The sequence below is a fragment of the Saccopteryx leptura genome, chromosome 11, assembly GCF_036850995.1.
Source record: "Saccopteryx leptura isolate mSacLep1 chromosome 11, mSacLep1_pri_phased_curated, whole genome shotgun sequence".
In the NCBI taxonomy this organism is placed as follows: Eukaryota; Metazoa; Chordata; class Mammalia; order Chiroptera; family Emballonuridae; genus Saccopteryx; species Saccopteryx leptura.
In genome coordinates this window covers 77,069,229-77,097,184 of record NC_089513.1, presented here as the reverse complement: position 1 = coordinate 77,097,184, position 27,956 = coordinate 77,069,229, and the positions used below count along the sequence as shown (strand labels likewise).

The 27,956-nt window shown below is 43.1% G+C and overlaps 1 protein-coding gene across 2 annotated transcripts in view; it reads right to left on the bottom strand.

The window, feature by feature from the left end:
* DPYD (dihydropyrimidine dehydrogenase) overlaps positions 1-27,956 on the bottom strand; it is a 673,084-nt gene that overhangs the window by 638,358 nt on the left and 6,770 nt on the right. For both annotated transcript variants that reach the window (XM_066352595.1, XM_066352596.1), the window contains exon 2: positions 1,903-2,013. In XM_066352595.1, the coding sequence (XP_066208692.1) occupies positions 1,903-2,013 (111 nt within the window). The remainder of the gene's footprint in view (positions 1-1,902; positions 2,014-27,956) is intronic.

Here is a 27,956-nt window from a genome sequence, read left to right as displayed (position 1 = left end):
CAGGCTGCTTGATAATTGTAAGGCATTGTTTGTTATAAGCTGAACTGTCCACCTCCAAAATCATCCGCAATACCTTAGAAGGTACCTGTATTTGGAGACAGTCTTTAAAGTGATCAATGGATTAAAATGAAGTCATTAGGTTGGGCCCTACTCTATGACAGCTGGGGTCATTCTAAGGGGAATTTGGACACAAGCACCTATAGAAGGAAGACCAGGTGAAACCACAGCGAGAAGACAGCCATCTCCAAGCCAAGAGAGGCCCCTCAAGAGATCAATCTGCAGACACATTGATCTTCAACTCGTAGCCTAAAGAACATTGAGACATTAAGTTTCCGTTCTTGTGCCACTGTCTATGGCACCTTGTTACGGCAGCCGTACCAAAGTCTCACAGGTGTGAATGAATGTTGTCTGTCTGCTTTTCAAGGAATTTGTGTCAATATAGATTAATGGGGAAAAGCCCAACTCCTTGAACCTTTGGCAGTTACAAAAAAATATGATAAAATAAGGCACTCAACAGAATAACATGCTGCAATAAAAATGGTAATTTCCATAACATAATAATAGCAACAGCACCAATCATCATGGGAAAAGCCCCTCTTTCTAAATAAAACTCTGACCATAAATAGTTCAATCACCTATCAATCAGACCTCAGAGAAGTCACCTAATTGCTCTGGGTCATAGTTCTCACGCCTTTAAAAGGAGAGATTGAGACTTGAAAATCTTCAACAGCTTTCTATGTTGGAAAATTACATGAGTTTGTTTTTTTTTCATTCCACTTTCTATGTTTAATAATTATATGATGAGTCACCATATAGGATCATGTTTTGTTGCTGGTCTACCCTTAATGCAGACCACGCCAATGTCCCTGCCCCTCGAGAGCTCCGCTAGAAGTGCCTCCGCGGAGGACAAAGCTCGCCAAACCTGGGCAAGAAGCACAGCTCCAATCCCGGTCTGCCATCATGTGGCTGTGTCATCACCTCAAGTCATACCGTTTCACTGCCTTTCTATTTGGTGCTTCACTCAAAAACCCTTGCTGGGTGGCCGGTGACAGAAAAATTAAAAACATCAGCTAAACACGTACGCACAGGGGCACGTCCCCTCTATCCCCACCCTCAAAGAGTTCAGACCTGGTACAGAGGAAACCAGGTTTAACAATAAACTGAAATCAATACGTTAGAGAGACTACACCAAATACCAATAGAAGTCATGTTAAATAAGTGGATATTAATTCTCCCACTCAGTAATTTGAGACCATTAATGTGGGGAGAATTAATTTGGGGGGAGATCAGGTTAAAAGAAAATCGCTCTACAAGTTTAAAGATTTCTAACCCCTTAGATGGCATGTTAAATGTTTCCTTCGAAGTTGTACCCAATCCCAATGTATGGGTTCACAGTCCCTGTCCCGTCATGTCATGAACTCATGGGCCCAGATACATAATGCCCGAATGATGAGTCACCTCGGAGAGCTTCGCTTCTGCCCCTCACCTGGACAGACTCCCTGCTCCTGCTGAATAGCGCGTGCTCATATGTTTTCTATACAGTGGCTTCACCATACCAGCTCACCCCCTTGGCAGTTGCATTACATCTGTAATATGAACCTTTCTAAACCAGTATACAAAAAACAAGTGTAAGAGAATTGATATAGATTTTGGAGAAAATAAATTTGGGCACCAAACTACATTCACATGATGTTTAACGGTTTCAATAGATTTTTTTTTTAAACAGTAAAATTGAGCATACTTTTGAGATTATTCCAATATAAAATATTTAAAATAAAAAAGAAATCACAGCCGTCCTTTATGCATACTTAATTGTATTTCTAAGTGTATGTAAAATCTTGTCTGACAGTGTGTAGAACGAGAAGATTTTTCATAATGAAGTCATGTATCTGTGGTACTTACAAAGCAGTTCTTATCGGGATTTCTTTTCCAATGTTTCTTGTCTAACTTCTTGGCTGAAGTTGAACGCAGAGTCGCGTGAGTTTGTGTTCGAGGATTTAAAGCCAGGATATTCTGAAGGCAGTAAACACAAGGTAAAAACAAATGTCAATATGCTGGCATTAAAAATAAGCCACAATTTCACTTTAACATCCCCCCCACACACACCCAAAAACATATACTATAAGTGTCATTGTCTCCTTCTACTACTGTAATTCCACAATAAACTTATCACAAGTAATCATTGATTAGGTGATGTGTTAGCTGATTGTATAAAGGATATTTATTCAGGGTAATATGAGAGGTTTAAAAAATCATGTGAGCTATAACAAATGACTCTTTGATACAAACTGTATACTTAGTATTCTTAGATGACAATGGAATCAGACAAGAGGCACTTTATTCCAGATTTGACTTAAACTAGTAATAACAAGTTTTTAGAATTTACAAATTGCTTTTACATGTACTATCTCATTTAACTTATATCAACTACTCTGATCTCAAAATTTTGGATGAGCAAATAAATTCAGAGGATTATGTAACCTGGTGGGTGTCTTACCCCTAATATGAATTGGAACCCAGTTCTTCTGCATGTTGGGCTTATTTTCAAATGTACCCAAAGATAAAATCCCTATTTTATTATGACTGTGTGAGGTATAAAGCCTAAGAGAAAATCTTTCTAACCACATGTGTAAATAATATCGTATAGCATCTGAGTAACAATCAAGAACTCATTTCAAAGCTGTGACTTGAAGCAAGTCTTTGAAACATAACCACTAGGGTTCACTTCCAGAGGGGGGAGACAGAAGGCTCTGTAAATCAACTCAGAAAAACAGATAGAATTGATAAAAATTTGTAATAAACAAAAAAAATCTTTTAAAGTCTCCAGAAATTGCCCTAATGTCAAACAGCAAACAAAAAGAAACATTTATTTTTTAAAAAATGATTAAAAGTTGGTATAAATGGAAAGGGTCTATGTATGACATCTGAAGTACAACCTGTCCCCACCCTCCACACTCCCAGTTCAGCATGACAAAAGTCCCACCCAGGTGAGGACACAGCCGGGCGCACAGGGCTCCTGTCGGCCCCCAGCTTCCAGTGGAGGCTGTGGGAGTCCATCGCGGGGGTCGGGGGGGGGGAGCAGGCCATCGGCACTTCTGCTCACCCCCCCCACCACCAGGCAGCAGCTAACCTACCGACCTCAGCAGCAGCATGTCAACAACGCTGGGGGCCTGGGCACCTTGCTCATGGTTCAGAGTCACGTACCAGGAGAAGCAAACTGAGATAAGGGGCCTCTGCCTACACCAGTGCCCTCCCTGCTCAGAAAGCAGAAATGTCACTCTGAGAGAAGCAGGACACTGTCACCGCCCTTAGCTCTGGAGCTGTGGCTCAGAGATGTTCTCCATGAGGAAAAGGGAGGGCATAGGACACACAGCTCTCCCCGGAAGAGCTGGCTTTATTGGAAGTAGCACGTGGGGTGGTTCATGCCAAGGGTTCTCTCAAAAACAACATTTTGATGGGAAAAGGCAGAGAGAGCCCTGCTGAGAGCACTGTCGTCCCAGAGTGTTTGTGCACACGCCCCGGGCTGTGCCCTGTGAAAGTGTCCTCAGAGGTCCATGCTGTGGGGGAAACAGACTGCCCTAAGGTAGGCCATCAGGTCACTAGACAAGTAAGCAAACACAACCACAAACCCCCATGCCTGGGGGAAGGGGGTATCGGTATCCACAATTTGCTACAGTATGTTATCTAAAATGCTTGGTTTTAATTTTAAAAATTGGGCCCGACCCGCGGTGGCGCAGTGGATAAAGCGTCGACCTGGAAATGCTGAGGTGGCCGGTCCGAAACCCTGGGCTTGCCTGGTCAAGGCACATATGGGAGTTGATGCCTCCAACTCCTCCCCCCTTCTCTCTCTCTGTCTCTCCTCTCTCTCTCTCTCTCTCTCTCTCTCTCTCTCCTCTCTAAAATGAATAAATAAAAAAAATTTAATTTTAAATATTGTAAGACATTCAAAGAAACAGCTCTGTGTGGTTCATAAAAGGAAAACAAAAAACAAAAACCAGACACCAGAAGGTCTTTCAGAGAGTCCAGCTGTCACATTTAACAGAAACTTTAACCATTATGAGGAAGGTCTGAGGCACACTGTCTCAGTCTATAGAAAATATCCATCCAAAGATAAAATTATAGAAGAGTGCCCACTGCATATTTGGGAGTTGAAAACCACAATGACTAAAATGAAAAGTTTGCTAGAGGGGCTCAACAGTAGATCTGAACTAGCAGAAGAAAGAATCAGCAACCTTAAAGAGAGATCAAAAGAGGTTATGCAATCTGATTAACAGAGAGGAAAAAAAAGAAATAAAAACTTAATGATGAACAGAGACATAAAGATACGTGGTACACTATTAATTACATCAAAACCCTGTAATGGGAGTACCAGGAAAGGAAAGAAAGAACGTGAAAAAAAAACATAAAAAGTAATAATGGCTGAAAATATCCCAAATATGATTTTAAAAAGAGAGAAAATACCAAATTGCACATCCAAAAGCTCAAAACAAATGTGAAACAGGAGCAATGCAAAGAGGTCCACACTTAGAGACAGTAGTAAAAATGCTAAAAGTAAACTCCTAAAAGAAAACCTTGGAAAGAAGCAAGAGGGGAAAAAAATGACTCATCAGGTACAAGAGAATGCAATACGTTTCACAGCTGACTTCAGCTGTCAGAAAGTAGTAAGATGAGATTTTCAATGTATACTAAAGAAAAACCTTGTCAACCAAGAAAACCATACCCAAGGCAGAAGTACAAAAAAAAAGATACTGACTTGCAGGACACAGGATACTAACTGAACCTAATAGGTATCTATAGACCACTCTACCCAACAGCAACAGAATATACATTCTTTCAAAGTGTGCACAGAACACTCTCTCAGACAGACCATACACGAGGCCATATTGTTTAAAAGAATTAAAGTCAAACAAAAACAGTTCTCCAAATACAATGCAATGGTGTTAGAGATCAATGACAGAGATAAATTTGGGAAATTCACAAACAACGCAGATGAATCCCATAAACATTATGTTAGCTGAGAGAAGCCAGTTATAAAATACCACGTATTGTCTGATTCCAGAAAAGGCAGGTCTAGAGAGACCGAAAGTAGTCTGTGGTTGAGAGGGGGGGGCTGGGGACTCAGGGGTAAGTGAGGACTGCCTGCTGAGGAGTGCATGGTTTCTTTCCGGGTGGTAAAAATCGATCGTGGGGATGGGAGCACAACTCTATGGATGCAATAAAAGCTTTTCAATTCTACACTTGATATGGGTGAATTGTATGGTATAGAAATTATTTCTCTTGATCTTGATAACATTATACCGAGTGAAATAAGTAAATCAGAAAAAAACAAGAACTGCATTATTCTATACGTAGGTGGGACATAAAAACGAGACTAAGAGACATAAACAAGAGTGTGGTGGTTACGGGGAAGGGGGGGGAAGGGGGGAGGGGAGGGGCATAAAGAAAACTAGATAGAAGGTGACAGAGGACAATCTGACTTTGGGTAATGGGTATGCAACATAATTGAATGACAAGATAACCTGGACATGTTTTCTTTGAACATATGTACCCTAATTTATTGATGTCATCCCATTAAAATTAATAAAAATTTTTTAAAAAAGAAATTATTTCTCAATAAAGCTGTTACAAAAAAAATAATTATCACGAAATTCTACCTTCAGTGGGATTCACTGTATACTGTAGTCACTCTAATAATCATCACTGACACTTACTGTATTTACCCAATATAAATGATGATAGACATGATATTTCTTCATCTATCTCTTTAGATATCTATGTCTTCTGGACAACAAACACGCAATAAAGCTGTAAGTTTTAAGTGGTTTATGATAAAATAATGATGAAAACCTATTAATAAGTACCAACATTAAAAATATAATTAATCAACTTTTATACAAAAAAATCAAAACATTTTCTTAGAAAATAAATGAGTTTTTGTCTAATTATTTAACCTTGAACCATTACTAATCTCATATTAATTCAACCTGGTAAATAAAAAGATGACATTTTTTAAAGGTAGTTATTGTGGCCAACATTTAAAGCAAAAAAAAAAAAAAAGTAAAAAAGAAAGAAAGAAAGGAAATATCTGGGTAACATGCCAGAAAACAGCTACATTTATTTTAGTTTTTACTTCCACAATCCATATTGTGATAAATGATCATGTTTATCTATTTCGGCAGCGCAATGTAACTTTTGAGAATAAACATTCTGAATACAATTTATTGGCTGCTTATCACGGTGACTTTTTCTTTTCCATAGCATAAGTAGAAAGTATAACATGATATATTGGGTTAACCTTTTGCGAAAAGGCAGTGACTTGAATTCAATGGATCCTGGGTAAAAATAAATTGAATTGTGGAGAATGGTTACCAAGAAGTTGACTTAATAATATCCCAAATGAAAAGTGATATAACATAAAAATACAGGACATGAGTGGTTGAGAGCTGTTAAAAACAATTTTCCAAAGCAAGACTTTTTAAAACTAAAAGTCAATATCATCAATAACTAAGCAGCTGGCAGAATGATACAAGAGATCTAAATTATATTCTTCCTCAGAAAAGACCGAAGCCAGGTCCTGGCAGGGTCACAGGTTCTTGTCCCGGGATAAATTGAGCACTTTAAAAGGCCCGTTAACCCTTTCAGAGAAAGGGTACAGTAGTCATAGAAGGAAATGTGACCCCTATGCAAAGAATTTGGCTTTCCTGATCATTCTGAGGAACACCCTAAAAGATGTCCTGGTGATTCTAGAGGCAGAAAAACAGAATTTGGGAAAATGCGACCACACTGATTTTATGGAGTTTAGGAAATGATCGGATATAATCCAGAGACATTTACACAAAGGACCAAATCAAGGTTATGTGCGGTCTGTCGACAGCATTCTGGGATGTGGCTGGAATGTCACAATCTACAAGTTAGAATTCTGCATCTGAGTAGTGCACTTTTGTACGAACAGAGAGAGCATGAGCTAGGGGCCACGCTGACCACGGTCAAAGGCCCTCACTTCACAAACAGGAGCACTAAGTCTCAGCCTGGAAATACTGGCACTGCAGTACTTGAGAGCTTGAACTCCAGCTGCAGGATGTCAGGTGGCCAACCTGTTCTCCTTCTGAAAACGTGGCTTTGTTTTACCTCACAATACCGATTACCCAAACACAGTGCACCACAAAGCTTCCTTCACCATTTGCATTTAAAATTATAAACAAATGTTTCCTCTTCAATACAGGTCATTGCTGACTATAATTCAGAGACTTTACAACAAGCCACATATACTGACCTTTTTTTTAGACTTAGAAGCTGACCTTGATGAATTGAATTGTCTCTTACTACTATTTAAATGATCCCTTTTTTAAGTCTGATGGCTTATGCTGACTCCCCTATAAATAAGGTGACCAACTTTTTTACAATGAAAAAGAGGACAAAAATAAATTGAAGAAAACAATATCCTAAACAAAAGAAACATTTACTCATTGCAACACTAATACAATATAATATGATAAATGCATGATAAAAACATTTGTAATACTTTATATTGTAATTATGCTTACAGGCCTAATTTTTAATAATAATTGTAAGAAAAAAGTACTCCTTTAGATACAAATACGTCACATCACACACAATGGATCCACTCTGTACCTATCGAATAAGGACATTTACAGATGAGGCTTCCAATATCAAAAAGGAGGACATGTAGGAGGACACTTTTCCAGGGAGGACAGATCTTACAAAAGAAGGACTATCCTCCCTAAAAAAAGACCATTGGTCACCTTACTATAAGTCATCTCCTATTCTCCATGCAATCAAGTAAAAAAAAAATTGATAATAATAAAAATCATACTTCTTTCACATTTTGATAATTGGGCATAAGTTCCCTGATTTTGATAAAAACACTGTATCATGTTGTCATGTTTTCCTCAATAAATACTTAGCTCTCAGGAAAACAGAAATGTCTATTGCTTAATACATTCCATCAGGACCCGCTGCTTCTTGCAGACAACAACCTAACAAATGTTTGCGGATAGAGAACTGAACTTCTCCGGTGTCACTTGCTCCACAGTCTCTTGCTTACTTACAAGCCCCAACCTCAGGCAACGACCCCACCCTTGGCCGAATCCATCGTTCGCCCCAGTGTAGGGTGAAGTTAGGGAAATGTCTTAGGAATTCCCCAAGGCGCCCTTGGTTCCCCGATGAACTCATTATTGACGTAGTCCGTCTCCTGCTGGGCTGGCAGCAAGAAAGGAGAGAGTTTTGCACCCCAGGCAGAATCACTTGGTGATAAACAACCTCAAAGTCTAAACGCCTTGAACATCAATGCCAGGCCGTCCTAGCAAGAGACTTCACATTTTCCTAATTTTTTTTTAATGCGCTCCATTCTTTGTCCAGGCTAAGGCTTCTATACCCTTAGGCTCAACTACCTTTCCAAGTAATTTATCTTCCTTTCCTTTTTCCCATTTTTACCAACTCTACTCAGAGGCCAACTTTCCCTGCACGCACAAAGGCTAACCCGCTGCAGTTCATACATAATTGATGAAGGAGAAACCCTCTGTCAGTCCTAAATCTTACAAGTTTCTTTTTATTAAGTATTCACTAAGTACTTTGCAGAGTGTGAGAGGTTAAACCCAGGCTTAGAATTTTAGCTCCACCATTTTTTTTTTTCTGGTTAAAGAAATTTTCGATCTCTCGACTTCTTTAACTATTAATAAAATGGTGACAGGTAATAGTAGCCACCTCACAGGGTTGTTCTGAGGATTAAATGAGATGAGACAGTTTTCTGGACTGGTGCCTGCCATAAAAGGGCTTATTACATGTCATCAGTTAGCATATGATGGAAATGTATTTTAGACTCTATTCATGCCCCTGTACTGCCAATTCTGAATACACACATGGAGATCTTCTTTTGAAGTACAGGAATATAAACACACACACACACACACACACACACACACACACACACAAAGGCAACAGATGGCAAGGCCAAAATAAATAATACAGAGTGAAAAAGAGAGACATATCCCAGGTGAAAGCAAATCATTGGTACCTGGAACTGACCTTTGCGCTAAGCCCGCAGGTTCAAGGGCAAACTGTCTGAAAATGCAATACCCCCCTCACAAATTAGTACAACTGTGAAAAGGGGCCAGGAAGCCTAAACACAGAGTGTAACATCCACTACAGAACGTCAGCCATGCCACTATCATTTTCTACACACACAGCTGTACATAATTCACTGAATTTTGGTCCCAACATGTATAAGTGAATTCACGTTCTATTCCCCCCCCCCAAGAAAGACAGGCCAGACCCTAAGTGATGAACTGATAAAACATCAGGAAACTCACGAACTAGGAATGAAGGAACCCACCCCTGAGAACGCCAGTCACATCGTCCGGTAAAGCCGATTCATTTCTATTGCGCAAACAGTTAACACAAATAAAATAGTTCTTGCATCTTAACATGTCACATTCTCCACGTCACTCTCTCATCCCACGTGGGAGGGGATGCCTGGCAAAGCTGTGGTCTGGCTTCGCAAGAGCCAGAGCCTATCCTTGACCTGGGGACGGACCCGCACCCCAGACAGCTGTGTCTCACTCACTGAGCTACACAGTCCTCCGTTCACACCTCTGCTCACATCACAGGATGTCTAGGATGCAGACACTTTGTTAGTTTAATGTCTACGTTTTGTTAAGTTCTAACCAAGAACCATTTCCCCCAGGAATTAAGAAGGAATGCCCCTCCCCCTACAAAGATTGTATCCATGGAGCTCTAGAGTACCTCTTGCCTCTATCATTCATTTAATACATCGGGTATGATATCAAGTAATTATTCATATATCTGCCCTCCCCCATCAAACTGGTCGGCAAAACCTTTGAACCCAAGAGTCTAATTTATACCAGCATCGTTTATAGCTTCACAAAACTAAAAACAAGGCCCTGGCCGGTTGGCTTAGTGGTAGAGCGTCGGCCTGGCATGCAGGAGTCCCGGGTTTGATTCCCGGTCAGGGCACACAGAAGCGCCCATCTGCTTCTCCACCTTTCCCCCTCTCCTTCCTCTCTGTCTCTCTCTTCCCCTCCCACAGCCAAGGCTCCATTAGAGCAAAGTTGGCCCAGGCACTGAGGATGCCTCCATGGCCTCTGCTTCAGGCACTAGAATGGCTCTGGTTGCAACAGAGCAACGTTCCAGATGGGCAGAGCATCGCCCCCTGGTGGTGGATCCCGGTCCGGCGCATGCAGGAGTCTGTCTGACTGCCTCCCCGTTTCCAGCTTCAGAAAAATGCAAAAAAAAAAAAAAAACAAAAAAAAAAAAAACAAAAAACTTTGGAAAAATACAGAAACAAAACAAACAAAAAAAAACCCCTAAAAATAGCTCAAACATCTATTTGTATGGGCTCAATGAAGACACATCAGAATACTTCTATTAAAGCAGGGGTCCCCAAACTACGGCCCGCGGGCCGCATGCAGCCCCCTGAGGCCATTTATCCGGCCCCCTGCCGCACTTCCAGAAGGAGCACCTCTTTCATTGGTGGTCAGTGAGAGGAACATAGTTCCCATTGAAATACTGGTCAGTTTGTTGATTTAAATTTACTTGTTCTTTATTTTAAATATTGTATTTGTTCCTGTTTTGTTTTGTTTTTTTACTTTAAAATAAGATATGTGCAGTGTGCATAGGGATTTGTTCATAGTTTTTTTTATAGTCCGGCCCTCCAACGGTCTGAGGGACAGTGAACTGGCCTCCTGTGTAAAAAGTTTGGGGACCCCTGTATTAAAGTATTGATCGTCTGCCCTCCCATGAAGCTTCCTTTCTCGCGAGAGGAATGGCACAGCACGCAAGTGAACAGATACCAGGAGTGTCATGATTGCGTCAAGAGAAGTCACCATGATGATGCCAGGATTGACAAAATATGTCCCCTGACATCTGGCCCGCCGCTTAAAGAATATATACAATAATTTATAGGTCCTCCCGTCCTCAACAGCAAGCACAACACTCCCTTTAGTAAAAGCAATCCCGCCCAAACTGTTAGTAAAATAAATTCTTTAGCAAAACAGTCTCAGAATGCCACAGGAAACTTCCACTGGAGAGAAGAGAAACTTTAATGCTGACAAAGCAAACAATTGTTTTCTTCTTAACGTTCACTCCCACACAGGGCAAAGGGTGCCTCACAGGAGGTACAAACATTTTCAGCCACATAATCATTAACACCCCCGCCCCCGCACATGGGGGGGGGGGGGAGGGGTCAGGGTTTCCCTCACTTTCCTGCCAAGGCTTGCACCTGCGGCTCCAGCACCGGGTCACGCTGAACCGCAGCTCCAGCACCAAGGCTTGCACCTGCGGCTCCGGCACCGAGGCTTGCACCTGCAGCTCCAGCGCCAAGGCTTGCACCTGCAGCTCCGGCACCTGCAGCTCCGGCACCAAGGCTTCCACCTGCGGCTCCAGCACCGGGTCACCGCAGCGTCCAGTCTGCGGTCACACAGCCCCGGCCACGAGCTCTGACAAGGAAACGAATGCATCACGTGTCGTTTTTCCGCTCCTACAGGGCACCAGGGTCAACGTTTCGGATTTGATTACACAACACAGAATCCCCCGACCTCTGAAAGGCATGGTCTCGGCAGAGAACAAGGAGCTGATCTCCGCAGGGTGTAGACAGGGCTAAGGAAGAAGAGTCTAAGGAGGTTCGTACAGCAGTGCCTGGCCGGCCTGGCAGGGGAGTCTAGGAAGAGCTAGATTTGAAGGATGCTTTTATTATGATTATTATTGATTTTAGAGAGAGAGGCAGGAGGAGAGAGAGAGACAGAAATGGAGACAGGAACATCAACCTGTTCCTGTATGTGCCTTGACTGGGGATCGAACCCACAACCTTTCTGTAAGGGGATGACACTCTAACCAACAGAGCTATCAGCCAGGGCTTAGGATGTGTGTGTTTTTTTTAATGCCTCTGTTGAAATCTTTAAAATAAAAAAAGAGATCCTTTAAGAAATCTCTTTTAAGAGAAAGTATGGTTTGCTATTTATAACAATAAAAAGCTGGACAATAAAATACCTAGCAGGAAAAGTTAAATTATGGTTTGTCTACACTGGAACTAGATATATACCTATTAAAAATCATGTTTAAAGGGGCATTTACTGATGTAAATACTCCTGGTATTATGGAAAACTTCAAAAAGGAGGAAAAACTAAATCTATATTTGAAATAAGATTAGTTTCTATTGGAAAGATATGATTTTGTGTGTTAAACATTTTAAATAATATAAAATTAATGTATATAATTACCTTTTAAGCCACATTATCTTAATTAATAGTGATATTATAGTCTGTTTGGGGGGGTTCCATGTTTTATTTGCTATTCATTGAATTCATTGAGGTCACACTGGTAAAGAAAATTATACGGGTTTCAGATGCACAATTCAACAACACACCATCTATACACGGTATTGTGTGTTCACCACCCCAGTATTTTATATTCATAATTAATGTCCTGTGAGTGCTTACAGAGAGTAATTGCCATTTAAAAAGTAATATTAGCTAGTGGAAAACATACAGTATGATGTCAGATCAAGATGTCACAGTTCTTTAACAAACACAACCCAGCTCTTCCAACATAGGGACAGAAATATCTGACTTTAAATAATTTAAATTTAAACCTAAAGTAAGATATAAAGAAATAATGCCTTTAGCACTCTTCAGTTGTAATTAAATACTATTTGACCCAAACTGGTTTCCGACCAGGGATGAATAAAACTAACTCTCTGCATCTTCTCTGGGTCTCTAGCATTTTAGTATATCAGGGTCGTAAGGAATGTTAGATGCTAACCTTTGATTTCTCATCCTAAGTCAGAAATCCTATACCAAACAGTCCTTGAACTGTGCCGAAGTTATCAAAGAACAATGACAAAGGGTTAGACTTTTTATTATATATAAAGCACACATAAATTAATAAGAAAACAAGGCTGTTAGATAAATATCTATCCATTCATCCATCGATGGCCAGTTGTTTCTATGACTTGGCAATCGCGGATAATGCTGCAATGAACACGGGACTGCAAACAGCTCTTCAGATACTGACTTCGACCCTTCACCCGGAAGTGGAATCGCTGGATCATGTGACAGTTCTATTTTTTATTTTTTGAGGATGTTTTCCACAGTGGCTGCACCAATTTATATTCCCAGAAACAGTGCAGCTCCACATCCTCACCAACACTTGTTATTGTTTATCTTTTTGATAACATTCATTTTAACATGTATGAAAGTGATATCTTATGGTAATTCGTATTTGCATTTTGGTGATGATTAAAGATATTGAGCAACGTTTCATATATATATATATATATACACATATATATACTGAAGCTCATTTGCATGTCTTCTTTTGAGTAATGTCTACTTAGGTACTTATCCAATTTTTATTTTTTTATTTTTTTTTATTTTTTTTACAGAGTCAGAGAGAGGGATAGACAGGGACAGACAGATAGGAACGGAGAGATGAGAAGCATCAATCATTAGTTTTTCCTTCCGCGTTGCAACACCTTAGTTGTTCATTGATTGCTTTCTCATATGTGCCTTGATCGCAGGCCTTCAGCAGACTGAGTAACCCCTTGCTCGAGCCAGCAACCCTGGGCTCAAGCTGGTGAGCTTTTGCTCAAACCACAAGAGCCCGTGCTCAAGCTGGCAACCTCGGGGTCTCAAACCTGGGTCTTCCACATCCCAGTCCTCCGCTCTCTCCACTGCGCCACCGCCTGGTCAGGCGGTACTTACCCCATTTTTAATCAAATTCTCTTCTTATGGTAAATGCACCTATACCAGACATGTCAAATGAACAGAAATACAATATATATGGTCTTTTGTAACTGATTTATTTCACTTAGCGTAATGTTTTCAAAGTTTATCCACATTGCATTTTACTTGTGTATGTGTAATTAACTACCAGTATATATTTTTATTTAAACAGTCATTATCTTTTAATGAGATTTGAGCAAGCAGAAATCCTATATTTCCCCTCATTGTCATGATTTTTGCAGTTTTGTAACCCTTTGTGTAAATCTATTATATTTCCATCTGGTATCACTTTCCATCTGGTCTGAAGGACATGACTTCTTTTAACATTGCTTATAGTGCAAGGGCTGCTGCTGATAAATTCTTTCAGCTTTGGTGTGTCTGCAAAGGTTTTTTTTCACCTTGGTTTTGGAACAGCAATTTTACTGGGTATAGAATTCTAAAGTTAACAGCTCCCCCCCCCCCCCCATACACACACAGGACTTCAAATATGTCCTCTGCTGCCTTCTCACAGATAGAGTTACCAACAAGAAATCTGGGTTTCCATGTCTTTTTCATCTGTACCTAGTGTGCCTCCCCCCCCCCCCCCCCCGCTACTTTAACAATATACTCTTCTCACTGCTCTGAGCATTTTGATTATGTTGTGCCTTGCTGTAGTGCTCTTCAGATTTCTTGGACTTCATTGGGATTTCTGGACCCAGGGATTGATTTGTCCAGATGTTTCTGTCTTCCTGGCAGCCCCCCACTCCTCTCCTGGGAGGACCCCAATTACATGTAGATTAGGCTATCAGGACAAAGACACAGAAAACTGTTGACGAGAGAAGGAGCTGTAGGCTCGGTCCAACCTATCTCTGGACTCCTTTACACGAGGAAGAAATAAATTACTGTCTCGTGTAAGCCACTTTCAATAATTTCTTTTAATCCTATGTCTCATAATCTGGTTCACACAGTGCCTGAGGCAATTCTGGTGGCCAACCAGGTGTGAGGAACAATGACAGACCAACCGACATGGGAACACATTCAGAGCCGGCGTGCGTATAAATGTCAGAATGAAAGCATTTGGCTTATGTACTTAAAAGGCGAATGGGAAATCACATCAGCATAAGTTAGTATTTTTCTTGAAATCCATCAAGATGTCAAAAACTCCTACACCAAAAATTACTCATTTCAAAAAATGATCAATCGAAATGTTGTTGTGCCAGCACGGGGGGGGGGGGGGGGAGAAAAAAATGATTCATTTTAATCTCCATTGATCGGCTGCTAATAGGTTTCTCCATTTGAACTGATATGAATTTTTTACAATATGGCACAAGGATGTGAATAAAAATTTGCCCACTGTTCCTTTGTAAACTGTTTTCTGGAAACTTCCCATAACCATCCCCTGCACAGAAGTCCCTGCCTTCAAGCCACACTGCGCTAAACCTCTCCTACCAGGCTTACGAAGATACAAAAAAGCCAATGTATGGTCTCATGGCAACAATTGGCGACCACAAGGGGAATGGTAACTACAGACAAGAAAAGTTGGGTTACAAAACTAGCTTAGGAACAAACGCTCCATGCTCCTTCGTACTTCCTTTAACATTGGTGTCATCTTATTCCTTTAACATTGGTGTCATCTTACAAAAGACATAGAGGCTAAAAAAAAAACTGACAGTAAAATAAAGCATGTTTCATGTGCCTTTCAATTGTAGGATTTGAATTAAATCCAGACATCTTATCTGAAAAGCTAAGATTTTTTTTTCCATAATTGTGAAGAAATCACAGATGCTCTGGTACCAAAAATACAGTTGACAACTCAGAAATGTCAAGTAACGCCAGTTCCATTATAAAAGAAATTACATAGTTAACACTTTCGATTCATAAAAAAAAAAAGAAAAAAAAAATTTTTTTACAGACATGATTAGATCATATGTTTTGATTGAAATCCATGCTGTCTAAAATTTTCTGCTGTGTGCCTGTCTGTTCCACAAGATTCAGGAACGTACTGAGTACAATGACTGGCTATGACTCATCTCAGTATCTTCAGTGCCTTATATAGAGCAGACTATAAAGGAAGTCTCCCATGATGAGAATAGCACAGTCTCAGTGTTAGAGCCCTAAGGGACATCCACTGACAGATGGACGACAGAAGAAAAAAGGACAACCGAGGTTAAAAGCCGTCATGGTTAGGACCAAGTCTCCTGACTCCGTGTATCACCAAATTCACACGGACAGATTACTACAAAGAAGCTCCCAAATATTTTCAAAGCTTTTGAGTTAGCCATTATTGTATATTGCCTCGGATCCTATGTCTAATTGGAAGCCATCTATAAAAAGCAGAAATGGAGCAAAAAAATAAAAATAAAAAAATCAGGAAATCGAGAGATGCTTAAGTTCTGAGTTTCAGATCTAGTGGATAACGCTAGATATCTTTTCTTTCCCCGAGAAAGACTGCATGATCCCTATATTTAAAATGACTCTTCAAAGCATTAAAAGTTTTCCATTGCCACTGAAACACTCTTCATCTCGAGATGAGGAAATTATCACCATCACTTTCGATACAAAGTGTCTGACACTTGAGCTGTCATTGTACAGATTCATACTGAAAATAAATTTTAAGCCATCGCATTGCTGTGTAATGAATGATAATTTTACCAAATTAGTAGCATTCCACTTCTAGTGAGATTTCCTTATTATTTTATTCACAGACCATTTTGTAAAAAGGAGCGTACTACACAGAGCCGTTTACTTTTTTAAGACTTCCCTTAAATAGGGCACACCACTAGGAAACAATCAGCTATTATTCTCCATTTCAAGAGAATAACCGTAATAACTTCCAGGTGTGGGATGAAAGGCCCTTTCTGTCACGGTCTCTTCCTGAAAGCCTTCCTGGCAGTTAAAACTTATTCAAAAATATGAGCATTTTTCTCAGGGATGATAGATATGAGTTATAATTAAGGTTACCGTGCTGACAGAAAAGAGGATGTGACTTAAGGCAAGACTCTGATGGGAATTAACAAGGTTGCTACGTAACTACGTAACAGAATTGACTGAGAGCAACCTTTGCACTATTCACCCATTTGTTAAGATTTAAGGAAACAAAGGCTGGGTGATCCTGACATTTCATAGTATTTCCTATGATGTGAAATGAAAACTCTGAGGACTAGAAATAATGTATTTAACAATATCACACACACAAAAAAAAATGTATCAGATTTCTTTTGCCTTCAATTGTGTTACATCAAACATATTTTTATTTTTATTGGAAAAAAAGTGAAAAAAGGTGTCAATGGAAATGAATTTAACCCTCATAAAAATGCAGGATAAGTATCCCAAAGATTTTGAGTTATCGACTCCTTTATACTGGATAAAGCATTTGATAAACTGTAAATGCACATGTAAATGGTGTCTCTCACAATATGCAAATCAGTTCCAAAGTCGTGCTTCAGCTCTACCCAGAATCTGGAAAGAGGCAGAACATATTAGTTCTGCAAAGCAGTATCTAATATGGGCAAGGCTGTGCAAACATCCTGTGGTTAGTAAATTAATTCTATGATAAAAATAGCAATCTGTATAGGGTTAATGATATCTTTTTAAAATTAGTCCTTTAAAAACATGTGTTGGTATTATCTGAAAATTCATTGTTGTTGTTGTTGTTTTTTGTAGGCCATTATTTGACCATTTAAACTAGTTTAAGGTATATTAGAGAAACTCAGAGATCCAAATATTTAGCCTTTTTTTAAAAAGTGTACTTTTCCAAAACTGCAAGGCAAATGGCCAAACAACAAAAAAGAGACCAAACATATGATAGATAAATAAAAACTGGAATCATACTAGTACAAATTTGGGGAAAAAAATGACAAGGAGGGCAGAGAAATCACATGGTATTCTCGACCCAGCTCCGATTTCACGGGAGAGCCTGTAGTTAACATCTCCTCCCAACGCCGTATTTCTAGGGCTTAAAATCTGCACGGAGGATGTGCTCGCCCCATGGCAATCAGCGACCACTCCGAATCAGGGCGTCCCTGGTCCCTTTCACCCCATTCCTATTGGTCATTCCGCCACACATTCCTGGGAAGATCAGTAAGGGGCACCGGTGCTTTTCCTAAAAAGCTCTTCTTACTTAATTTATCTTTATCCTGTGCATTCATTCTACTACTAAAAGTTAGACTACACTTAACGACACCACGGGAGAAGTCAGAGATTATCCCACAAGACTCACTGGGCAGCAGCAAGGTGACCGCCACACTTCAGCGACGGCACCTTCGTAATGATGGAAGGAACTCGGAGTCCCATGTCAACCCGAACAGTTTCCATGGGTACGAAAAGGCCCTGGTGAGGCTGAATAATTGTGAGAGAACTCTCATAACCAGTCGGTGCAGCTTCACTGTCCGAGAAAAGTGGACTCAAAGAATTAGTCATCAAGCCCAGATGTTAATTCACTTAAGCCAAAGGTTTTCATGGCGGAATACGTATTTTTAAGTTGCAAAATGAAAATATTCACATAGATTTCCTGGTTCGTCTCGTTTTCAGATGAAGAGAGAAGACCAACCAGTCGGTATCTTTGGAATAGTGCAGTACAAGTCATAATTACAGAATGTGTGCCTCTAAGTAGCTGCCCTGTGGCAGAATTCATTCACACTTGCGGTCTGGCACTGACGAGGCCAGTGGGCAAGGGTTAGGGCAGGCTAATAGAAGTTAGTCATACATGATAGCCTTGGTAATAATGGCATTTAAAAATGAAATCCTCAAATGTGAACTGGTCATCTTGACCGGTGACATCATCCTTGTGATAACAGCCCATTGCTGCACTTAATGCAAGTCAAATGCAAAAGGGAAATGTCCCTCAGTCAAGGCGCCCAGTGAAGCACATTTTTGGAACGCATGTCTAAATAGAGAGAAATGACGGGAAACTAAAAAAGAATACACAGAACCCCAACACCAGCTTCAGTCTTGCAGTCGTCTCTGCCTATTTCTCTTTCCTACTTTCCCCAGCAAGTACAGAATCTGCCCTGTCAGAGGTCAAAGGGGCCCGGCAAAGGGCAGGGCCGGTCAGCTGACACCACGCTGAGTAGTGGCTGACGGCATGTCGTGAGCTCCGTCCCCTGCAACCCTCTGGCCCGCGGACTGGAAGCCCTTCACACCTCGCTCTGCTTACACACCTGAAGAACTCCGTGAGGATCTGAATATACAGCGTCTTGTAGAGAAACTTGGTGAAAGCACACAAGGAAGGAAAATGAGGTCGTGTTTGAAGAACTTCCCACTCCTCTTCTTCTTGGATTTCTCAAGTTCATGTTATGCTTTTTTTTTTTCTTTTAAGTGAGAGGAGGGGAGATAGAGAGACAGACTCCCACATGTGCCCTGTCTGGGATCCACCCGGCAATCTCTTCTGGGGCCGATGCTCAAACCAACCAAGCTATCCTCAGTGCCTGAGGCTGGTGCTCGAACCAATCAAGCCACTGGCTGCGGGAGGGAATGAAAGAGAGAGGGGGAGAGGGAAGGGGAGAGAAGCAGATGGTCGCTTCTCATGTGTGCCTTGACCTGGGATGGAACCTGGGATGTCCATATTCTGGGCCTACGCTCTATCCACTGTATTTTAATATCTGAATAAGCAGTCAGGTAAAATGGGGCTCATCTTTGCAGGTTTTGGTCTCAGGTTCACCACTGACTTTAATCACACCATTCCACCTTTCTACGCCCTTGTCCTCGTCATTTCTGAAAGGAGACATCTGCGTAAGGCTGGACGGTGTTTTGAAGTAAGGCAGCAGGGAAAAGAGGCTATGAGTGTACAGACTCACATTCACCACTCTGCCGGCCCCGGGACCCCACACCTGTCTTACACTTGACCCACTTCAGCAGGGACAGCCCCGTCCCCTCCATGTGCCTCAGGAAAAAGACATCTAATAACCCACGGCCCCTGAATTACGGGAGATGGGGATGAGGGAGGGAGGAGATTGTGACAAAACTTACATGAATTCCTCTACTGTCATTTCTATAAAACCAAAATAACAGTGTAAAACCGAATCATTAAGCTGTATGAATGTCAATTTATCACCTGCCTATTTTAATTCTGAACCATTGCCCCCCCCCACCCCCCCACCACCACCAAGCACTTTTCAACTTTGGTCTTGATTGATAGTTATTTTTGTGAATTTGCCTCAGATTCCGTGCTGGTATCATAAGCTCATCTAGCAGAGACACATTTATCTTTCTGGGCAGTCCACACGCAGGCAGTCCGTGAGCTGCCTGGGCTGTAGCAGACACTCACCCATTGCTTCTAACATTGAATGAAGGCATAATGTAAAAATACATGTTTAATTTTCAGTGTGGATTTTTTTAAGTTTCCTACTTGCCTCTCCACTGTATTTGATAATAAACATCTTTTCCCCTCATACAAGGACTGGGCACATCTGTCAGCCAACAGACGCTGGTTGGAACTGTCCTTAATTCATTTGTTCCAAAGAGTAACTCTATGATGTGGACACACCCACAGGGACGGCGATCTCTAGTTTTTAAACAAAACCAAAAACGGGCAGAGCGGGGGCTTCAACAGCACGGTTCCGCCTCTAAAAAGATATTATCACATTTAACCTAATTACTTCCTTAAACTGTGAATCTGAATTTAATCAAGGTCTTCCCCCTTCACAGGCGTTAGTTACATCTCTATCCTCACTGGCTCTGCTTCCAAATGCAGGCGTTGGCAAAAGCAGGTTTACTGTTGCAAGACAAATAAATGATACAGTGATTAATGAATAGTAATACAATAATCAGGAATAACTCGTTTTGTGCACTCACAGCAGAGACCCACTCTTTCACATCCTGTGTTTTCCCGCCTTCCCTTCCTTCTTCCACACAGAGCCCCACTTCTTGGCAATTCACACCAAAATCCACATTCATTTGCTAGGGCCGCCATAGAAGGCTACCCTAAACTGGGTGGCTTAAAACAACATAAAGGTGCTGTTTCCCAGTTCTGGAAGCTAGAAGTGTGACATTCAAGTGTCAATGGGGCGCTACGTCCTCTGAGACCCGTAGGGGACAACCGTCCATTGTCCCTCCAGATTCTGGGGGTTTACTGACAATCTTTGTCATCTCGGGGCTGGTGGATACATCACTCCACTCTCCACCTTCCTGACCTTAGGCCGTCTTTCCTCGGGTGTGTTCCCAACAGCCGTCCTCCGCGTCTTCCTCCTTGTAACACCTACCGACCCCTTGGTCCACACACCACCCTCTGCGCAAACTCAGTGAGAATCTGCCTGTCGTCCACGGCCCTTCATTCTTTGCCCACTCCAGTGACTTCCCGCACCACCGGGACCATCCAGGGTCCGCCTCCTCGGTTACTAACCGTCCCACCACCAATATTTTTCTTTTCCCTTTCACAGCCTCCCCCAGCCCCCATCTCCCTTGACCTTGCTATTAATTAATTACTGCATCATCTCCAAAAGCTTTACTTCAAACATATCACTCCAATCTTGACCCCTTACACGGCTCCCCCTTCCCCAAACTCTTCGACCTCCTGGAGACCACCGATCTACCGAGCTCGCCCCTGGCATCCACGCTGCCCGCCGCCACCGAGCTCGCCCCTGGCATCCGCGCTGCCCGCCGCCACCGGGCACGCCCCTGGCATCCGCGCTGCCCGCCGCCACCGGGCTCGCCCCTGGCATCCACGCTGCCCGCCGCCACTGGGCTCGCCCCTGGCATCCACGCTGCCCGCCGCCACCGGGCTCGCCCCTGGCATCCGTGCTGCCCGCCGCCACCGAGCTCGCCCCTGGCATCCGTGCTGCCCGCCGCCACCGAGCTCGCCCCTGGCATCCGTGCTGCCCGCCGCCACCGAGCTCGCCCCTGGCATCCGCGCTGCCCGCTGCCACCGAGCTCGCCCCTGGCATCCGCGCTGCCCACCGATCTACCGAGCTCGCCCCTGGCATCCGCGCTGCCCACGGCCACCGAGCTCGCCCCTGGCATCCGCGCTGCCCGCTGCCACCAAGCACGCCCATGGCATCCGCGCTGCCCACCGCTACCGAGCTCGCCCCTGGCATCCGCGCTGCCCACGGCCACCGAGCTCGCCCCTGGCATCTGCGCTGCCCGCCGCCACCGGGCTCGCCCCTGGCATCCGCGCTGCCCACCGATCCACCGAGCTCGCCCCTGGCATCCGCGCTGCCTACGGCCACCGAGCTCGCCCCTGGCATCCGCGCTGCCCACGGCCACCGGGCTCGCCCCTGGCATCCGCGCTGCCCGCCGCCACCGAGCTCGCCCCTGGCATCCGCGCTGCCCACGGCCACCGGGCACGCCCCTGGCATCCGCGCTGCCCGCCGCCACCGAGCTCGCCCCTGGCATCCGCGCTGCCCACGGCCACCGGGCACGCCCCTGGCATCCGCGCTGCCCACGGCCACCGGGCACGCCCCTGGCATCCGCGCTGCCCACGGCCACCGGGCACGCCCCTGGCATCCGCGCTGCCCACGGCCACCGGGCACGCCCCTGGCATCCGCGCTGCCCGCCGCCACCGAGCTCGCCCCTGGCATCCGCGCTGCCCACCGATCCACCGGGCACGCCCCTGGCATCCACGCTGCCCGCCGCCACCGAGCTCGCCCCTGGCATCCACGCTGCCCACCGGTCCACCGGGCACGCCCCTGGCATCCACGCTGCCCGCCCTTCCCTTCCACCCCGAGTCCCTCCAGGTGGACTCCAGGACCAACCACCCTGATTCCCCCAGAGGCCCCTCAGTTCCATGCCCCTCTCTCCTTTTTCATTTGACGTCATTGCGCAGATAATAATAACTCGTTAGCCCAATGAAGCCCATCTCTTTAACTATTTTGAACCCAAGCGACAGAGATGGCTGGAGAACCCACACGTTCGTTCACGGCTCTCATGTTCTCTGGACAGATTCGGAAGAGAAAGCAAACAGGGCCTGACAACCCTCTTACACTTCCTCACTAAGAACCTCTCGTGTATAAGATGCACCTTAATTATGGGGTCTGAAATTTGAAAAAAAAAAAAAGTATTACATAAAGTGATTGAACCCAAGTTGTATTCATCATAAAATTCATACAGCTCCTCGTCCCTATCAAAATCCTCATCTGTGTCTGATGACGAATCACTGTCTTCGCAAAAACCAAGTGGGAAAAAGTGGGAAATCCGGCCTGACCTGTGGTGGCGGATAAAGCGTCGACCTGGACATGCTGAGGTCGCGGGTTCAAAACCCTGGGCTTGCCTGGTCAAGGCACATATGGGAGTTGATGCTTCCTGGCTCCTCCCCCTTCTCTCTCCTCTCTCTCTGTCTCTCTCTTCTCTCTCCCTCTTCTCTCTCCCTCTCTGTCTCTCTTTCTCCCTCCTCTCTAAAAATGAATAAATAAAATAAAAATTAAAAAGTGGGAAATGCAAGTAAAAAAACCTACAACTGTAGTAGAAGACACACCCAATTTTTAGACCCCAAATTTTCCAAAAAGTGTGTGTCTCATACATGGGGAAATACAGTAGTTCCTTCTCTCCCTTTCCAGAATGCCTATTCATAGTTTCAACTCTTCAACTCTCTATCCTGTTCTCCTCGTAGCCTCAGCGATCTACACTCCGTTGAGCAAATAAAAACCTTCCGATGAGAACTCCTTGCCTTCATCCTCCCACCACCCAACCTACCAGCCTCTGCCTGGCACCCTGCCCCAAGGCTTCTCAGAACTGTCAACCCCGTTCCCTCTCACTGGAAGAATCCTTTGATACAGGTGACGGTCTCCTCCAAGTCCCAGACACCGCTGTCTCTTCCTACTGGACCTCTTCCCTTAATATATGAAGAGGCTCTGTCTCCCCCTCCCACCCCTCCTGCCGGGGTCCTCCTCGTGACGCTTCCCCAGTTTTCTAGAGTCGCCTCACTTCCGGATACCCTGTTCTCTTCCCCACCCAGTTTTATGGGGCTCCTTCCTCCGTGCGCACAGTCCGCAAGCTCACCATGTCTCCAGAGTAACAAACAAGAAGGACTTTGATGCCCTCGTCCGTCTTACCCTCTCGACCTCAATGAGGAGAACTGACTGTGACCTTCCCCTCCTCCCTTGGTTTCTCTGATACCAGAGTCTCTTTCTGCTCTTTGCGAAGTCTAAACCCCCAGGGCCTTGCCTAGGTCCTCCATCTCTCAGCGGCCTTAGCCCCAGGACTGCAAACACCATTTTTACATCAACAACCTCTTGGCCTCCACTTGCTTCTTGCTTCTTGCCAGCTGCTATCTGACAGCTGTACTTCCGTATGGAGCAGAAATTTCACACCGAATGCCACCAAATACAACACCTCTATCTTCCCCACACCAGCTCCTTCCTTTGCTCCTCAGCCTCAACTCAATCTCACCTCTCAGGTCTGCCTTCTCATCTTCCTCCAAAGACACTTGCGGGCTTCTGGCCTTTCAGGTAGAGTTCAGTGTCACCTCCACTAGGAAGCCTTCTCTGACTGCCACATAGAAAGAAGCCCCCGCCAACCATTCTGCGTCATTTTATTTTTGTTTACTTTCACTGGAGCCCATGATAGTCTGACATTAGCACATATTTAATAATTTTTGCTTTCAGCAAAAAAAAAAAAAAAAAAAAGTTGAAACATTCTTTTTTATTATTATTCATTTTTTTTAGAGAAGAGAGACAGAGAGAGAGAGAGAAAGAGAGGGGGGGAGATGAGCAGGAAGCATCAATTCACATATGTGCTTTGACCGGTTTTGAACCAGCGACCTCAGCATTTCAGGTCGACACTTGATCCACTGCACCACCACAGGTCAGGCCGAACCACTATTCCTAGTAACTACTATTAAAAACAAAGTAAATGTCTGATAACAAAGGCAAGCGCTCAATAAATTTTGGTACCTCCACTCCCAAGGAATCTCATGCTGCTATATAAAACTATTTTAAAAGTTAGTAAGAGTGTGAGCAGTTATTTCTGATCGGATTAGAGAGCAAGTATAAAATTGTGTATGATTAAAGCTATTTAGGGGGAAAACCGTTGTGTATAAGGAAAAAAAGGACAATCTCCTTTCAGCCTGGTTGTTTTGGGTGGTGTGACTCTATGTTTGGGGTCTTTTCTTCACCTTTGTCTGCATGGTTTAAATCTTCTGTAATGATCATGAAAAATAACTTAAAAATTAAATCAAAGGAATAAAAAAAAAGTTGAATGAAGAAGAACCCCAAAAGAAGTATTTTGATGCGCAAGTTGTTATGTGTTAACTTGAGAGGTCTGTGAAGTGAACTGAATTGCCTTTCCTTTTTGAATTATTGAAGATTTGAAGTGTTTTACTCCAGAACTCCCCAATATTTTCCATTGGAGAATACTTAAAAGAGATTCCCCAGAGCTTTGGGGTCACGGTGGACCAAGGAGTCAGAGAAAGATAGCTGGAATTCCCTGTGGGGTTGGGGACCCGACCATCTGTACTCTGGTTTCCACTGACAATGATCAACCAACAAACACACTGAATAAAAGGACTTGGCAAGTACACTGTTTTGTTTTTTTTTTTGGGGGGGGAGGGAAATTTCTGGTCTTAATTCCTAACTAAGAAAATCTTATCCTAGAGACATAAACTATGAACATATATATATTAACTCCAGTTAATAAATAACCCTTACAGAACTCCAACCACGTGTAGAAGAAACAGACTTTTCCCCTGTGCCCAGGAGAGACTTAGATTTGCTTATTCATTTGATTTAAAGAGAAAAGGAAGCAGGTTCGACCAAAGGCTAGGTCTATCAAATCCTTACAGCTGGTGTAAATAAATGGGACACTTAATCCTACCTGGCACCGTGAACCACTCGAGTAGCTATGACACCACCACTTCTGTGTTTCCTTAACACGTTCACATTCCCAAACAATCTCACCACTGCCCTGTTTTATTACAACCCATCCTTAAAAGACTGATGGACAGCACACTCGCTGAGGAATCAGCGACCTCTTCACAGAGGCTGAATAATTCCCACAAGGTCAGAGAGCAAGGGAGTCCCACCCACGAAGCCAAAACACCCCCAGGCTTGGCCCCTAACCTGGAAATACGCGTTATTGTAATTAAGGTATGATAAATATGCCTTCTCTCCTATTGTTCTGCTGAAGATTTTCAGGCGACCTGCAAAGTAAAGACGAACACTTCTGAAGTTCCAGCCTGTTCACTCCAGTCCACTTCCAGTATCATTCAGAAAGATTTCACAAAGATCCACTTAGATGGAACAGCCCTGGGAAGGTACCAGCAGCTGAAAACTGGGAGGTGAAGTCTGAGGACAGACGGGAGGTGCAGGGGGAGGGGCCAGGCGGCTCAGGAGAGTGCGCGCGGGGGTGGGTAATGAAACGCGGACCAGAGGGAACGCCATCTGTATAAATCAGGCCTGGAGTTGACAGGTAATTTTGTGTGGGTCCCTTGAGAAGTGGCCCTCGGGGCTTCATTATTGATGAAGAGATTTTTCTTCAAAGTGGCCCAGTCAGGAGTGCCTCCAGGGGACATTCATAAGCACTCATAATATCAATTTCCAAGCACCTGGGAGGTAGGGACACAGATCGTCTCTTTAATTACCACGATCGAGGTAGAGGACAGACAGTGCGAACACAATGACACAACCAAGCCGAAATTCTCAAAGAAATAAAATCAGGATAATCTAGTGCAAAAAAAAAAAAAAAAAAAAAAAAAAAAGTGTATTATTTAAATCAGTTCAGAAAGGACATGATTTACCTTTCCTTTTCTTGGTGTGAAGTAGGTTGATCACCTTCTCCTTCCCCTGCCTAGACTTAAAAAAGGGGAGGGGCAGTTATAATCAAGTACAGTGTGCACAGGGATGCTTAAAAGTCTAGGAAGAAACTTTCTGTGAAGCTAATGCACTTGCTTAGAGAAAGTGAAGCTTCGTCCAGTTTGCACATAAATGTCATTTGTGTTTTTGTTTTAAGAAAAACTAATTGTGTTGACATTTCTTTTCAGAAAAGGATACCTTCAAATCCCTTCTAAACAGTATCATTGAGAATGCCAAGAAGAAATTTTCACCAGCGTACTGGTTCTGATCTAGTCTCAAAAAACGCTCAGGAAAGCACTGAGAAATCCCTCCACTGCAGTGAAACAGTCAAGTCGGGGGAGGGGGGCTGTGAGCCCTGCTGTGAGTCTTACTCCTTCCTGTGTTAGACGTGGAAGTCCTGTGCAGACCAGCGCGTATCAACTACTGCCTTCGAATCTCCTGCAGCTAACACGAGAAGGTTGGAGATACAGAGGGCATTAAAAACACTTTTTGAACTAGAAATAAAAAGCAAAATGAGTGAGGCTCTTTCATTTGACCTGAATTTCAGAGGCTGCCCCATCTCGTTGGTAAAACTGACAAGGAGAATTCAGGAAATTTCCCACAAGATTTAGCTGCAACCCTTTTGAATTTATTATGAGCCTCCTTCCTAATTCTTTCAACTACATTAACTCTCCCCTCCCTCACATGCTTTAACAGACTTTGACACCACTAGTTAATTCTTGGAGTTGAACAACATTCTACCCAAATGATGTTTATGCAACACGCGTGATGTGTGCAATAATATTTAAAAGTATTGCAGCCATTGAAAAAGCATACATTCTATGTGACAGATGCTATCTGAGGCATCATATGTACATGACTCCAATTAACCCTTGCAGCTACTATATGAAATAATCAAGGTTAAATCCCACTGACAGAATAAGACATGACAGTCCAGGAAAGGACTGGACTACCATCACACAAATAAAATAAAAAAAAATAGAGCCAGCATTTGAACCCAGGCCTGTTTTAATATGAGGCTTTCTGTTTTTTAAATGATGGAATGAAGCCTCATGCTGTGAAATATGAAAATAACCTTATGCAAAAGAACTAAGTTCCTAACATGAATCGATACCTGTTCAGTCTAAAAGAAAAGTTATACATTGAGTTAAATGCAGATGTCTCATACCTGCTAGTGTAACAAGCTAATTAATCCTTTGAGTAGTACGAACGTTCATGTGTGTCCTCACTCAAAGGATTGACAAAAAAACTCACTACTCAAAGGGTTAAAAGCAATGGAAGGCATAATAATTATAAACCACAGGAAAGAGTTATCTCGGTAGTGTAATTGGCTACAGAATATCTGTGAACATCCATACTGTTGATGTGTGAAGCCCCAAAACACCTCCTATCTTGACACAGAAGATTAAGAGCAAATGAAATCCAGAAGGTAAACCCATCACATTCAAAAATTAAAATCCTGATTGTAGATCAATTTATAATCTTAGAATGCCTTATTAAA